This window comes from Lepidochelys kempii, chromosome 2 (assembly GCF_965140285.1).
Source record: "Lepidochelys kempii isolate rLepKem1 chromosome 2, rLepKem1.hap1, whole genome shotgun sequence".
NCBI classification, from domain to species: domain Eukaryota; kingdom Metazoa; phylum Chordata; order Testudines; family Cheloniidae; genus Lepidochelys; species Lepidochelys kempii.
Window position 1 is genome coordinate 46,743,086 of NC_136381.1, and position 16,099 is coordinate 46,759,184.

At 39.8% G+C, this 16,099-nt stretch overlaps 1 protein-coding gene across 2 annotated transcripts in view; it reads right to left on the reverse strand.

The window, feature by feature from the left end:
- Positions 1-15,758, reverse strand: part of OSGIN2 (oxidative stress induced growth inhibitor family member 2) — a 40,636-nt gene extending 24,878 nt beyond the window's left edge. The window contains exons 1-4 of one of the 2 annotated variants that reach the window (XM_073330623.2): positions 15,587-15,758; positions 10,785-10,939; positions 3,508-3,644; positions 1,160-1,351 (exon numbers count right to left, since the gene is read on the reverse strand). In XM_073330623.2, coding sequence (XP_073186724.1) covers positions 1,160-1,351; positions 3,508-3,644; positions 10,785-10,939; positions 15,587-15,630 — 528 coding nt within the window. In that variant the 5' untranslated portion in view covers positions 15,631-15,758. Of the gene's footprint in view, positions 1-1,159; positions 1,352-3,507; positions 3,645-10,784; positions 10,940-15,493; positions 15,561-15,586 lie in introns of those variants that run through there. The other variant, XM_073330624.2, reaches the window with a different exon arrangement.
- Positions 15,759-16,099: the final 341 nt, after the last annotated feature.

Below are 16,099 nucleotides of genomic sequence, written 5' to 3' on the forward strand. Positions count from 1 at the left end.
CCTCATAACAGCTTTTTTTTTAACTGTTAAACATAAAAAAATTAAAAAGTCCAAGACTAAACTACTGTGTCATGGACATGAAGTATAGTGAATCAAAACTGAATTCTAATAATGCATAAAGAGGATTCTGTTAAGACTGAAAACTAAAAGGACAGTTTCACTTTCTGATTCTAATATATTAGTACCACGCTGTTTGGGTTCACAAAGCTACAAGGACATGGATACATTAAAATCCATTTGATGTGTTTACCATTTGAAAAAAAAACCCCAACACCACTTGCCTTTTCTAACAGTTAAAAATAACCAGCAACCACCAAACATGGGATTTAACCTAAAAGGATTATATCCTTTTAAAATTACAGAATTTTTTTTGTAAATTACTCGTCTATTACAAGACGCAGACAGAATACAGAATCCCGGGATATTGGTAGTAAAATTCGGAATCAGACTTGCAACAGTTAGGTCAGCAATGTAGTTGTTTTTTATTAATCAAAATGCTGTATGTAGTCTGGCAGTGAAGCATAAAAATATGGAAACATACTAGGAACACTTCCATTTTAATACGTTCACACGCAGGCGTAATGGGGCCTGTAGAGCTGCTGTGTACCTGCAACAAAACCTCACAAATGCTCTCATTTCAGTCTCAAATTTATCTATGTTCCACAAAAATGTAGCGTCCCCTAACTTTTACTGCTGACCATTATTTACATCAAAAAAAAAAAAAAAAGAATCATGAAACTGAAGTAACAGAGTTATTTATGCTAGCAAATGAATCCCGCAGCATTTTAAATTTCCTGAATATATTTTAGGCCTTCATTTTCGGTCTTGTCAAAGAATTCGGGCTTTGGATGGGTCAAAAGGCTGAAGCTGCAATTCCCATTAACATCTACATACCAACCCCATCCTAAGAAAACCCTCAAATACAAACCCATCAAGTTAGAGGAATATAAATGAATAGTATCAGAGGGGTAGCTGTGTTAGTCTGTATCCACAAAAACAATGAGGAGTCCGGTGGCAACTTAAAGAATAACAGATTTCTTTGGGCATAAGCTTTCATGAGTAAAAAACCCACTTCTTCAGATGCATGGCAGATGCATCTGAAGAAGTGGGTTTTTTACCCATGAAAGCTTATGCCCGTATAAATGAAAAGTTTACTCACATGCCAAGCTCCACCAGGTGGTCCTTTGCCAAGCACTATATGTGGGATATAATGATGCTGTTCTAGCTTCCAGTGCAGAACAGGTGGGTAATCATAGCCAAAGTCAGCATCTGGATGAAGCAGTGTATCAAAAAGTACTGCAACTGGATTGGAAGAACGTCCTTCAAGACCTTCTGACAAGTATTCTAAATCCTATATTAAGAAGAAAGATTTCCTTGTTGTTGCAACTGTTATCATACAGTATAGTTTTCATGTGCAGACAGAATTTCAACTGGAAATCACTACTGAAATATCAAACTTAAGGAAAACTGCAGTAATTAGCTATACTTTAGTTAAAATATTTACTATAATGGTATATTCAAAGCAATTTTAGATACAGTACCTGTCACTGTTTCAGTATCGCCATAACTGTGAAAGGTGTTACTGTCTTTCTCAATAGGAGCTCACTTTTTAATACATCAATACCTGCCAATATTTGAAAACTATCAATAGAGACATTTGAGAAAGAAAAACAGGGAGACACCTTTTAACTCTACTGAAATACATTTCACTAGGAAAACTTTTTAGCAGGACAAAATAGATTGATATTTTTAAAAAAGATAAAGGACAGTTCCTCTTAATTAGAGATGGTTTGCATTCCCAGGAAGAGTCTGACTCTAACAACATAAATTAGGATTGTACTCATTATTTGAGCATACAGAAAACTGGTAAGTTTAAAAGTTGTTGTAAATTAAGTCCTATTAGTAAAAGGACAAGTCAGCCATATTTTTAAAAAATGGAGGTTACCATAAAATGAACAGGTTCCCTATATCACACTCCATCATTGTGTGGTTATACTTACTCCCCCGTTGTCGAGGGGTGGGACTAGATGACTTCTATCATGTCAAGAGGTCAGTGTCCTGTATGAATGGCTATTCCCAAATTTATTTCAATACTATTTATTCTTTTTTACTAGACTTTTCAGATTAATTAGAAACTATTTTACAATGTAGTTTTCCTTTAACAGACATTTTATAAAACTTCCTACTGGTAAGAAGTTGCCGCCGATACCAGCCTGTACACAGCCGGCATTAAAGGGCTACCACGGCAGTGCTTTAACGTCTTTACGCCTTTTGCATGCCCCGGGCTGCCGGGGTGCGGGGGGGCAATAGGGGCAGCTGCCCCAGGGCTGGCAATTTAAAAGGGCCCGAGGCTCCCGGCCGCCGTCACTGCTACCACAGCAGCGGCCGGAGCCCGGGCCGATCCCCGGCCCCACCCCTTCCACCTGAGGCCGGGCCCCCGTACCAATACGTACTTAATGTTACTTTCACCCCTGCATCCTACAAATATTTACATTCCTTTTTCAGCATCCACCTAACTGCTATGTCTTCAAAGCCAGAAACATCAGCTTAGCAAAGGACTTTTCAACTAACCAAAAAGAAAAACTAAGACTTTAGACACAATTTTGTTGACAAGGCAAGGAGACATTTTATTCTCCAAAATCTGGACAAAACTCGGGGGGGGGGGGTGCAAAGTCACAGATGCATACGCAGCATTTATAGCCAGCAGCAAAGACAAATTGCTTTCCTGCCAAAATCAAACCTGGAGTCATTGAGGCCTACAAAGTTGGCACCTGAGTGATGCTAAAAACAAAACTACTTCATAATTCAAATCTTCCTATTTTCTTTCCTCTACCCAGATTATTTCTCCCTCCCTACATTAGATGATTAAATACACTCTTACAGTGAAATGTACATAACAGTACATGACTAAGAGCCCAGTCACTTACTTACTGATGGACATAGTGCTTATCATCATTAAATTAAATTCAGACTATAAATTAGAAGACGTAAACAGCACCTACTTTGAGATGAATAGTTTTACAGCATAACTGAAATTAGCCCAGTAAATTCAGTGTTATTTTTGTGCAAGTGAAAATGCTGAAAGTTGATTAACAACTTGTTAAATATTTTAACTGTGACTGGAAAAAGTATGCTGGATCCCCATAGAGTAGCCTTCTTAAATTTCTGTATTAATAGTTATCACTTATTTAGCACTGTACACATTTAAACTGCTTTACAAATATGATCCTCATTTTACAGGTGAGAAAAATGAAGGGAGAGAGATCAGGTGACTTGCTCAAGGCCACAATGGGAGTTGCTGGCTCCAAATACTATGCTTATACCATGCCTCCCTCAAGGAGTAATAGTGTAGGTCTTGAGTTCTTTGCAGGTTAAGAGCATGCCAATGACATTACATATCTTAAATTATTATAAAGTATCTTAAGAAGCTCATAAAAGGAAACAAAGTGTTTACTAGTTTGGTTTGTTAAAGGAAAACAATTGGATGAAGTGTTAGTGAAAACTTACTTGGTCAACAATAGAGAGAGGTCTAGCTTCTTCTAATTTACTATGCAAAATGGGATTTGGATGTACAGCTTCAGGAGACAAATATGGCCTATACCCAGACAGCATGTAAGAAAGACAAATTCCTGAAGGTCCATTCCCTATTAAAAACAAAAGTTAAAACATTTTAACAAACATTTTAAGAAGTCTTATTACCACAGAAGTAGCAAAATGATTATATTGTAGCAATGTCCCAAAATGTGCTATGCATATAGCATACTATCCCTACTCAGAAAAGCTTACACTCTAAAATCTTCACATTACAATAAATCCTAGCACTAGGGACCTTTTCAAAAACAACCCAGCAGAATGCTTTTTGGGTGGTAGGGGAGAATAGTTGGTTAAAAAGAGAAGAGTAGGAGTACAAACATGATATTTAAGCCAGTCTCAAACTTTTTTTGGGGTGGAGGGAACTCCTGATAAAGCACAAGCTTATGAAAATCTAAAACCAGAAGTATGTCAGCATAGGTCAATGTAGGACTGATTAAAATAAAAAACTCGGTCACTCAAACTATAACACAATATATATCCCATCTGGCAATGGAATTTGATAGACGGTGAATTTTGTCTACTTGCCCTTCTTTCTATGGTTAGCAAAGCCATTTAGGGCTTGGCTACAAACTTGCAAGTTACAACGCAATAAAGGAGCTCCGGGCGCACTAGCTCACTACCCGTCCACACTGGCAAGGCACATAGAGCGTTCTGACTCCGCAGCTACAGTGCTGCTGGTACTCCACCTCGGTGAGTGGAATAACATTTGCTGCGCTCTCACTGGAGTGCCGTGGGGCCAGTGTGAACGAGGTGTTGCTTTACTGCGCTCTGATCAGCCTCCGGAAACGTCCCATAATCCCCGTAAGTCAAGTGGCCACTCTTGTTATTGTTTGGAATTGGCTGTAGGAATGCCCTTTGAAAGCTCCGTTTCTGATAGCTGGCTGCTTATCTGCTCCGAGACAAAGCAACCATTAGTGCGGAATGCTGTGTGTGAGAGAGAGAGGCAGAGGAGCGAGGGGAGGTCTGCTGCTGTCTGAACTTACAAGACAGCATGCTGACATGCTCTCAGCCCCCCAAAAACCCACTCTCTCCCCCCCATACACACAACACACTCCCTGTCACACTCCACCCCACCCCACCCCATTTGAAAAGCACGTTGCAGCCACTTGCATACTGTGATAGCTGCCCATAATGCACCGCTCCCAATGCCACTGCAAGTGCCACAAAAGTGGCCACTCCAGTGCGCTTGAAGCTGTCAGTGTGGACAGACTGCAGTACTTTCCCTACTGCGCTCTATGTAGGCTGGTTTAACTCAAAGCGCTCTACATCTGCAAGTGTAGCCATGCCCTTAGTGACAACAAATATGAACTGGTTTGAAAAAGAGTAGAAAAGGAGCTCACCACAAAATGTGACAATATCAAAATAAAGGTCTCAAATGCAAGTTCAATTGCATCACCTTTCAAGCTGATTTATAAGACATTACTGCCCTGACAATACTATAACTAGTAGAATCAGCAGAACTGATTACAACAGAGTTGTTTGAGAAGTGGTTACAATAGGAGAGAAAATTGCAAAGTGGATGGGATTTAAGTGTCTCTGTAACCAAGTTAAACATCAGAGCCAGTCATCTACTACATGCATCGCCAGTGCCTAGCACTACAGGACCTTGATTTGATTGTCATCTAAACATTACTGTAGCATAATACACATATACACATAGTAACATTCTTCTAACATATTTCTAAGTTTGCAAAGTCAACCCTCAAAAGTTATGAGAAGCCAGAATTACAGTTGCCTATGCAACCTTAATTTGGTCCCCCATGCATTTGATATATTCTCTAATTACATGATTACATATTATTTTTTCCACAGCATCCCTGCCTCATCTAGTATACAGGATGGATGGTGCTCATTTAATGAGCAACTATTCAATATTTTGTTTTATCCTCATTGTTCAATATTGGCCTTATTTACTGCACATTATTCATACTTTACTCTGAAGACAGAATTATTAGTTTCCTCATGGGCATTTATATGACACTCATTATAATATTCAAGTGCTTCACATTTAGATCCACTGCACAGACCTCTGCCACTTAAACTAATGGAGTAACTGACAGCAATAGAAGATCAGTAGTACAGGCCTATAAATAATAATAATAAACCTAGTTACAGAGACACACTGAGGTTTCAGCTACACTACAAGAATGTCCCCATGACTGGGTCAAAGATTTAACCAATTACAGGGAAAACGAAGTCCTGTGCACAACATAACACAACTGGGCCCCCTGACTTTATTAACATTGTTATATAGATGGGCCTCGGATGATTTTCTGACCAAATGTTTTTTTAAAAATATGTTTTTAGATGGTAAGCTCTTCAGGGCAGGAATCACATTTTTGTACAGTGCCTTTCAAAATGGGGCCCTGATCCTCACTGGGGCATCTAGATATTACTGTTGTATAAATAAATAACATACATTTTAATTTTAAACTTCAACCACCCCTTTGTCTAGTTATATAAATATTGGCTGATTGCATAATGGCAGAAGTGGGTCTTGGTCAACAGCAATCTATGACAAAAGAACCCTCATTATAATAAATTAAGACACTGTCGTGCAAATAGCCAGCTTTGTGAACCAATGAATGTAAAAACTGTTTATTGCAAAAATTGTTTATTGCAAAAATTGTTTTTTGAATCAGAATTTAAGGGAACTTGTGTTTACAGGAGAATGAACTGCATTCTGGGCAAAATAGACTGAGTTCAAAAGCTAAGGTGTTTGTTTAGCACAGCAAGTATCTGAGATTTGGGGGGAGGACAGGACTATCTTGAACTTTGGCATTTGCAGAAACTTGTTCAAATAAATCAAATTCAAAAGTGTTCCTGATCCCCAAGAGATTGGGAGGGAACAGAACAGGATAGAGTATAGACATTGGCTTCTCTCAGAGTGGTGAACCATCTCTATTGCCAATCTGAAGGAGGAGAAATATTGCCTCACTTATATTTACATTGGCTTTTAGAGGTGTGTATGTTAAATTCAATTATCAAAAAGGTAAACCTACCCCCACCTGTTCTGATTAATTCTATTTCTTATTTGTCTTAGACTTTGTCCATCGCTCAGCAGTAGTAATCTTTGATGTTACTTTTAATGAAAGTAGGTGCAAAGTTTTCAAATTGATGGTGTCCCTTTACCGATATTTTAGAAACATTTATTGAAAGATTTTTCTCCAGTAAAACACTTTTTACAACAAGAGGGATTTTGGTAAATGAAGCTTTGTTTCATCTTCTGAGTTTTCCCCTTTTTCTTTACCTTTCTTCTACTTAATAAATGCCAAATAGAAAAACCAATTCCTGGATACAAAACTGTGAACACAAAGCACTGCTAATACTGTGGCAGCAAAGAATAAAAAATTAGTAACTTAAAAGTAAGTTACCCTAAAATATCTCTCCAAGTCCCAACAGCACAATTTATCTGAACAAGGACTATCTGCATGAATAAGGATTTGCAGGATCAAGTCCTAAATTACACATAAGATAGGGAAAGATGACAGACAAAGGTCAGGGTAGATTAAAGAAAAAAGAGTACTTGTGGCACCTTAGAGACTAACCAATTTATTTGAGCATAAGCTTTCGTGAGCTACAGAAGAGAGCTGTAGCTCACGAAAGCTTATGCTCAAATAAATTGGTTAGTCTCTAAGGTGCCACAAGTACTCCTTTTCTTTTTGTGAATACAGACTAACACGGCTGCTACTCTGAAACCTATCATTATGCAAGGGTAGGTTAAGGAAAGGACAATACAAGGTCAAGATAACTGCATAACGAACACATCATGTTAGTCGTTTTATTACTAAATTTATGCACTGGGAAGACACTAAGCCTATGTCAGCACAAAAACTCTGCAAGTGTAATTAGTTTCACCAGTGATAGGGAACCAGTAAAAGAAAGGTTTCAGAGTGAGCTGTAGCTCATGAAAGCTTATGCTCAAATAAATTGGTTAGTCTCTAAGGTGCCACAAGTACTCCTTTTCTTTCAGGAAAAGAAAGGCACTGGTTTGTGTTCTCACTTACTTCCACAGGCATCAGATTGCGTTAACATCTGCAGCACTTCCATCAGGGATGAGAGCAGCGTACCGAGGGCAGCTGTCCCACAGTCCAGCTCTCTCCATTTTGAGGATATGTCTTGAGGGAAGGGGGGGCGTGACTGCGAGGCATCCTGAGTCCCTGCACAGCCTCTTCTCCCCAAATACTGATCAGCTGCATTAGCTCAGCATTGCTCCAAGCAGGGGATCATTTGCCCCCTGGAACAGCCATTGTCACCTGGCCAGATAAGTGAGCACTTGCCAAGAAAACAGGAAGTGGAGTTTCAAAGTTCCCAGGGCTTTACAGGGGGAGGGGTGGATGTCTGTTTACCTGGCACCAGAGCAGCAGAGCCGCTGGCCAGAGTGGTCACCTAGGCACTGTGGAATATCCTCTGGAGGCTAAAAGCTTTGTAAACAGGAAGAACATGTCTTCATTGCACATTACTGCAAAAGTATCACCAGTAAGAACTGTACGCCTCTCGTGGAGGTGGTTTTGGTTTGCGGTGAAACTTCTGAGTATCACCGCAAAAAGTCATTGGCAAGTGTAGACACTCCCATGGTTTTTGCGCAAAAAAGGGACTTTTTGCACTTTAAATGGCAAGTGTAGACATGTCCTAACATTGGGAAGCTAATAGAAAGATGGGCAATGAATGAGGGATGGGAAGGAAAACAGGGAGATTACATGGCATACATGATGAGGGACATCATTTCAGTCACAAGAGGCAGCATGGGAGAAAGCATAAAGGCACTTGGAGAAAGATCAAGATGAAATGCAGTGAACAAACTTGCCATTCTTTTATTCTGTCTTACCAAAGTATTATTTATTTATTTATTTATTTTAAGAAATCTTACTTGCAACAGGTGCATATTAGAGATAATAGGCTGTCCACTGAGGGGATCAAGTTATAAGATTTCCAGTTCTAAAATATATGATTAAAAGAAGTGTTCGGACATATTTGGGATAAAAACGTTTATTTTTCACTAGAAGAAGTCATGGATGCTGCATCTGATGTGGGCAAGTAGAGGAGTTCTGAAGGCAGCAGCAGTACTTAGCACAGATACTTTCAAAATACACAATTATTGAAAACCAGTGCAAGTTTTGAATCGGGAACCATATGGCAGTCCTGGACCATGACTGGCAGAATGCCAGGACACTATCTCTTCCTGTAAGGCATGAAACTCACCACAGCAACAGATGCCTCTATCATCTCCAGGTTAACATATTATTATGGGCACTATGTTTGCCTAATAATGATGCATCAGATGAGATAGAGTTCAGCACCTTGCTTTGACAATTCAGCAGGTGGGGAGGATCCCAGAACCCAAGCTACAGCCCGAGCTCGGACATCTACACTGCAACTGTACAACCCCATAGCCCGAGTCAGCTGACACAGGCCAGCCACAGGTGTTTTATTGCAGTGTGGTCATATCCACAGGATCCACTCCTGAAGAATTTATTTCCTCTGGCAGTTTGTCATTCGGCAATCTTTATAGTACAACCCTTTAATAAACTGTAGACTTGATAAAACAGTTTAACAACTTTAACTGATTATCTTGGTGAAGAATCAGTTTTATGGTGTGATGATTTTAATTGCTACGGCACCCCAGACACTACAGTGATTGCTGTTTCATAAAAACATATGAATAAATACAGTTCAGAATATTTTAAATCACTGAATTTTTTTTAATCCAAACACACATTGAATTTTTAAAATTTAAACTAGATACAAAAACCTACGCAGTATATGTTTTCTGCCAAAGTTTTGAAGAAAGTCAAACCAACAGGTTGAAGTTACTGGCTAAGCACATGGAACCACAGTCTGCTGAAGTGCTAAAACAGCTTTTGATAGCTGTAGACTCTTCTGCAGGTGCAGAGAGAATATTTTCTTCATTTCATTTCTTTCAGCTAGTTGAGTTCCATGATAGTTCAAAGCTAAAAACCAACAGATGTTGACAAAGCAGGAAAGCTGATTTTCTCTTCCCATCTAGTAATAAAAACTAGGTGTGAGAGGATGAGTTCTACTAGTTCTGAAGTATCAAAGGACATGATGACAAGAAACAGTCAGCTGAATTCACTAACTGCAGATATTACTTCCCTGGTTTAATAAATCAGTTAGTTTTAAATGCAAAACATGTTTTGATAAGCTTTTTGATAGCTTTTTTCTTATGTATACAGCACGTGTAAAGTAGTTATTTTAACTAACTTAAAATGTTGTTTTGGCATTTTTAATTGAACTCAAATTTCCACCCTAGAGTGTGACATAAATCACAAGTAAAAAAAATTAATCAGCTAGTAAATAAGAAATGCATTATACACCATTTTCTAATATAATAAAAAATGTAAAAATGAGGAATCTGAATAAATGTAAGTTAAGCTATATAATTATTTAAATGTCTATAGAGGTCTATAGATATAGTATATCTTCCTTGCAAAAAGAAAGATCACATTTAGTGTAGCGGCAATTTTTAGTTGCAAAACCATGTTTTATGGTTATTAACCAATGAAAATCAAAATCAAAATCCTATTTGTTTAGGAAAATAAGTAAAAAGTAAAATGCAAAAGATAATTAAAAATCAATTTTAATTGATTCCTGCTTGCTGATTTAAATGATGATTACAGTGAGTTAAATAATCGATTTTGATTTAAATTAATCCACCCTGATACAGTTACTGAGACATTGTAAGTCTAACTGTACTGTACACAAATTGCCTAACTGTAATGTTTGCATCTTCCAGTCTAATCCTTTCAAACAAAGCCTTCCCCATGTCCGGTCCTAATGACATAAGCAGGACTTCATACAGACATAAGTGTGTGCTCAAGTATATCAGATTGCAGAATTGGGGCCTAAATCTCTACTTGCACTCAAATCTGATATCTGCCAACAAATTCTTCATCCACTCCCAAACACTGCTGTCTCAACATCTTCCAGTAAAATAAGCATTTTCAGTTCAAATACATTTCAATGACAACCAGTCATTTGACTTAAAGACAACTTGATGGTAATACAGTAAACTGTACTAATTGTATCCATATAATAAACGCCTTCACCTTGGAGATGGGTTATCATTTGGCAACACCAAGTTATTTAATTATAAATGGATTTGCATTCCTGGTTCTTAAAAAGTAATGGTAGTGCCAGAGAACACAAAATAATCTCTGGAAATAACTCACCTATTATCACTATTGGCACAGTCAGGAGCGGGTCCCCAGTCAGAGTGGTTTCTTCTAGTAAGGGCATTCTTTTATCTTTCCTCCCAAGGCTGTCACCAAAATGCTGCACTAAGGAGCTCAACAGTTGTCCCTCGCTTTCAGGGCCACTGTAATTTCTATTGGAGAAAAAACATCAGTTGAGCATTATATCACATTCTTCAAAAATTAAGTCGCTATTGGATCATTGCCTTAAAACTGTCAAATTGATAAAAAAAAACTCTGATTGCATTACACAAAAGTAAAACAAACACTAATCAGTTCATATACAGAATTTTATTCTTCAGTATAGCTTTTCCCACACTGAATATTGCTTCTTTGCTACAATAATGGGCAAAAAAAACATTTCCTCCAAAAAAGCCCACAAAAGGATACAGGCAGCAAAAGAAAAGGACCTGCAGAATATAATCTAATGTGTGTCTCATTCAAATTCAGTGTCTGATAATAAATCTAGTGATTTAAACTATTGCTTTCCCCACACCCTTTTAATACCTCAAATGTAATAAATATTTGCTTCTTGGCAATGACTGCCTACTAGGCTTTCAGCAATGCCAAAGCTTAGGGTCAGACATTTATCATCTATAAACATGATACCCGTTCCCAATCAGGTGGGTACTCCCAGATATTTTAAGTGAATAAAGTTGCTGACTAATTAAACCATATCCATTGTCTCCTGTCTTTCTTCCGGCATGGCTGAACAATGCTAGTAAATGCCTCTCCACCTATTTTCCCCAGAAACCTAGAGTAAAGAGCTTCACTGTCTTACTGAGTCTACTATAATTGACAATTACTGTTATAGTATCACTAGCCTACCGTGATGATAGTTATTTGCTTCCTTAAAAAAAAATGCTTTTTTGCATTTCATTCAGCTTGGAACATAAAAATAGATAAGTTTCATCCCACTCCTCCTCCAAGAGCATATTTGTTCTCAAATGAACTTGCATAGTGCTGCAAAGTTTGATTTCCAAGCACTGTTGCAGACTCAGTTTAAAAAATAACTTTACATTGGAATATTTAAAAGGAAAACCATGAGAATATTTTTACTTATTTTAAATGATGCAAAAACTTGTTTTTACGCATCTAAATTGTGGGCCTAAATCAACCAGCAGTGTCTCTTTAAATCTAACTATCCTTTGTCTCCCCTATTATGTTTTTGGCATCCATAATGTTAGAAGTAATAAGGTGTTACCAAGATGTGTTTGTGCGCATGTGAAGTGCATAACATATTCCTTAGTTAGGCAGCAGTATCTTGTATACAGATACTCTTCTCTAAGATTCAAATATACTGCACTGTACCATTTGGGTTGAAGTTCTAAGTTCCCAGCCAAAACAGAAGGACTGCGGTGTCCTTGATGATGTGGATTCTTCATTAGTAGGATGCAACACCATATATTCACTGTGTTTATCCCATGATAGAAACTATTTGAGATGTGTTTTTTCTGGTCCTTTATCAGCCAGGTAACACAGAACAGTACATTAAAATTAAACTAAAAGCACTGTTCTTTAAATATTTAACTGAATCCAACTTTTAATTTATATCCTACAGAAAAAATCTTTGTTAACTTTGAGTTAAGACTGTAGGAGTGCACCAGCACAAACCAGGAAAAGAAAAAGAAAGCAGCTAAACAACTTATTACCTATACTCCACTCATCAGTCCCCCTGCTCAGCTAACTGCAGCCAACCACACTCCATACATCTCCATCCACATCTCGAGCAACCACTATGTAGCCCTAATGCCAACCATACACATAATAAACCTACACACACACATAATATGCAGAAACTCTAATTCCGACCTAACAAATAAAACCAAATTCAAAGCATTCCTGCTGACCTTCTCTCTGCAAAATTTCATTCAACCCCTTAGCATCCCCAAAGCCTTTCTTGCTATGCCTGTCTCCTCACATCCCCACTCACACCCAGCTTCCTCTCTCTCCCTTTCAGCCCTACCTCGGATATCAGAAGTAGCTGATGGATATGATCAGTCAACTCCAAAGGCTCAAAAGCCTGATTAAAAGAAATTAATGATGTGATTAATTATAAAATTTCAGAAGTGATCTGTGTCTGGTCTGTAGTGTTATTTGAACATAAAAGACACATTTGGAGTTTGTAGGGACTATGAATGTTTAGCTAGAGGTACCAAAAGAAATGTGAAGAAAACATGATAAATTCAAAAGTGGACCAATTAAAAGTGTATCCTCTACTTAAGTTAGTATATTTGACTAAAATATTACATAGAAAATTACTTTGTTCTCTGAAGAGTTATCGTGTCAGGTTTGGAGACTAAGTTTAACCATTACAATGTGAAACAGCAAATTTAGTTCTACTTTAAGTGCAAATCTCAATGAGATCTTAACTACGGAGTAACTAATGCCATCTCCTTTCTAATCTTAGGCAAAATATGAACGCAAATCCCAAAACAATTTTTCTGTAACAAGGTTTACATATATCATTGTAGCCTTGGTAGACAACTTCGGGGGTGAGGGGGATTTGATAACATGACTATGGCTCTTATCCTGCATAACTACAAGTGGGCACAATGGTTTGTCAGTTACAGAGTCAGGGCCAAATAATGTTATCATGTTCATAACAAAGGCAACCAGTAGTATGTTTTTTTCAGATAATCAAATTTAAAATTAGTTTCCTTATTTACTGAAAGCTAATACTTTTAGGGTTTTTTTTTTATTTTTTAGTTATTAATGCAGAAAAGTAGTCAAGGAAAAAGTTAGATTATATATAAATAATATAAAATATAAATCAAGATTTTTTTTCCAGACCAAATAATATCAAATTCTTCTGTAACATCTATCATTTAACTGGACACGGCATGGTTTTGTCAGAAGGATGCCTTACACATCGCTATAAATTTTAAAATAGTGAAAACTTAATTTAAGCCACCCCTTTCTTCAATAGATAATTTCCAGTTTTAAATGATTCCTATTCCAGTACAATTTTTAGAAAAATACTTCTGCTAAGCCCAACCTTGGGTGGGAGATAAAATACAGGTTTTATTCTCCACTTAAATATAGGCTCAAATTTAAATTTTGTAAAAACAAGCTTTTAAAAACTTTAGCACCAATAAAAATGTTTTTAAACAAACATCCACTGAAAATAGTTATTAAAAAAAATCCCATCCAGTGTTTGAAACCCAGACACTGCAGTACTAAAAACCCACAAATAAAAGGGAGAATCAACAAATGTGAAAACTACTTCACTGATTTTCACTGTCCAAGTTGAAATAGAAGTATACAAACAGCATAAGTAGTGACTAGTATAATTTTTTTCCACCTTTCCATTCTTTTACTTTTAATCTAAAGTGCTAAAGTAATAAGTAAACAAATGTTTATTTATAGCAGGATTTCTAAATGTCTCAGTCTATTCAAAATTTAAAGATTACAAGCATACCGTACATTAATTTTTCCAACACCCACAGTAATTATTATAATACCTACTTTACAGTTAAGTAAATGCACCAAAACCTTGAGCACACTGAGCCAAAGGCACTACAGCCTTGTCTAAATCGAGCTTTTTCTTACAATCTCTCACCGTCTAGACATGCTCTTGAACAAGGTTAAATGACAGGGCTGTATAAACATCAGCAGTCAGTCTACACTAATGCGCTCACCACTGCTAGCACCAGTGAAGTTACAATGGAGAGAAGCTTGAGAATAAAGTTCAGTGCAAACAGAGCTAGTGAGTTTAAGTGATTTGTCCAATTACACAATTTCTGTGGCACATTCAGGAACAGAAACTAGATCTCCTGACTCCCAGTCCTATGCCTTAACTACTAGATATATTTTTCCATATATACAAGACAAAATAGGAGTGGGGGTGGACATACAAATAATAGCTCCCTAAAAAAACCAAAAACATTTTATGGTTAAAAAATTACAAAGAGATCCAAATATTCAGCAAAATACTCTGAATTTGCATCCTTAAAAATAGCATGCAATTATTTTCTGCACACAATCTTAGCCATCCCCATTTTTGTGCACATATAAGCATGTGTGATTCCACAACCAGAAGAGCCAGAGGATGGAGTCAGTACTAACATAGGCTGGCTACTGGACAGATGGCCTTCTACCCCCATTAATACACACCTGTCTCTGCCCCACCCCGAACCACACCCAGGGTTCCCAAATCCTATCTCCCCAACATTCTTCCATTGCCCCCTATTCCTGTCTCCTCCCACCCCTATTTAGCTCATACTCCATCCCTGTTCCTTCACCTCCCTGCCCCTACCCACATCACAGCCATTCCTGTCACAACCCCATCTCCCTGTCCCCTACCTGCGAGACGGTCATTCCCTTCACAACCTCACCTTCCCCCCCCCCACAGACTACCCCCATCAGAGCCATTCTCTTCATGACCCCACCATCCTGCCCCCCCACCACTACTCTCATCACAGCCCATCCTGACCCCAACGTCCCACCCCTCCATCACCATCCCTGGTGACCCCCCCACCCACATCCCTACCCCCACCACGGCCATTCCCTTCGCAACCCCCCCCCCCCCGTGCACCCCTACCCACATCACGGCCATTTCCCCGGGGATCCCACTTCCCCACCCCCCATCACGGCCACTGCCCTCGCGACCTCAACATCTCTCCCCGCGTGTCCCCCTCACGCTCCCCATCGCCGCGCCCCCGCCATCCCGCCGGCCTCTCTCTCACCCAGCAGCGGGGCTCAGCGGGCGGCTTCCGCGCGGGCGCCCTGCCCCACAGAGCGGCGGGCCCTCCCCACCCCACCCCACGGTGGGGATTCACCTGAAGTGGCGGGCCAGGGAGCAGCGGCAGCACCACACCGGCATGAGCGGGCGGGCGCGGGGAGCCGGCTGGCGGCTGAGCCGAGCGGCGGCGGGTCCGGGCTGCGCGGCGCTGCTTCGCCGCCTCCTCCCGCTGCCGCCGCCGCCGCCGCACTGGGGCCCGGCTGGCTCGGTGCCTCCTCCCCACCCGGCGGCCTCAGGTCACGCGGGGGAGGAGCCGGAACCCGCGGGGGAAGGGGGCACGCTTCGGCGGGGGCGGGGACTGCCGCCGTCTCCGCTAGGGACACGCTGCGGAGCGGGAGCAGGTCCGGGCCGCCGGGCGGGGAGACAGAGCCTGATCCCGGGCCGCAGCGGCGGAGCGGGGTCAGGATGGGAGAAGTGATGGAGACCCGGAACATGGGTATTGAGCATCCCGGCCTGTGCGTGTGAACGGCCCCGGCCCCACAGCCCCGGGCGAGCTCGTCCTTACGACCCGTCACAGCCCCAGCCCTTCTCCCACCTTGGCTCCAGACAG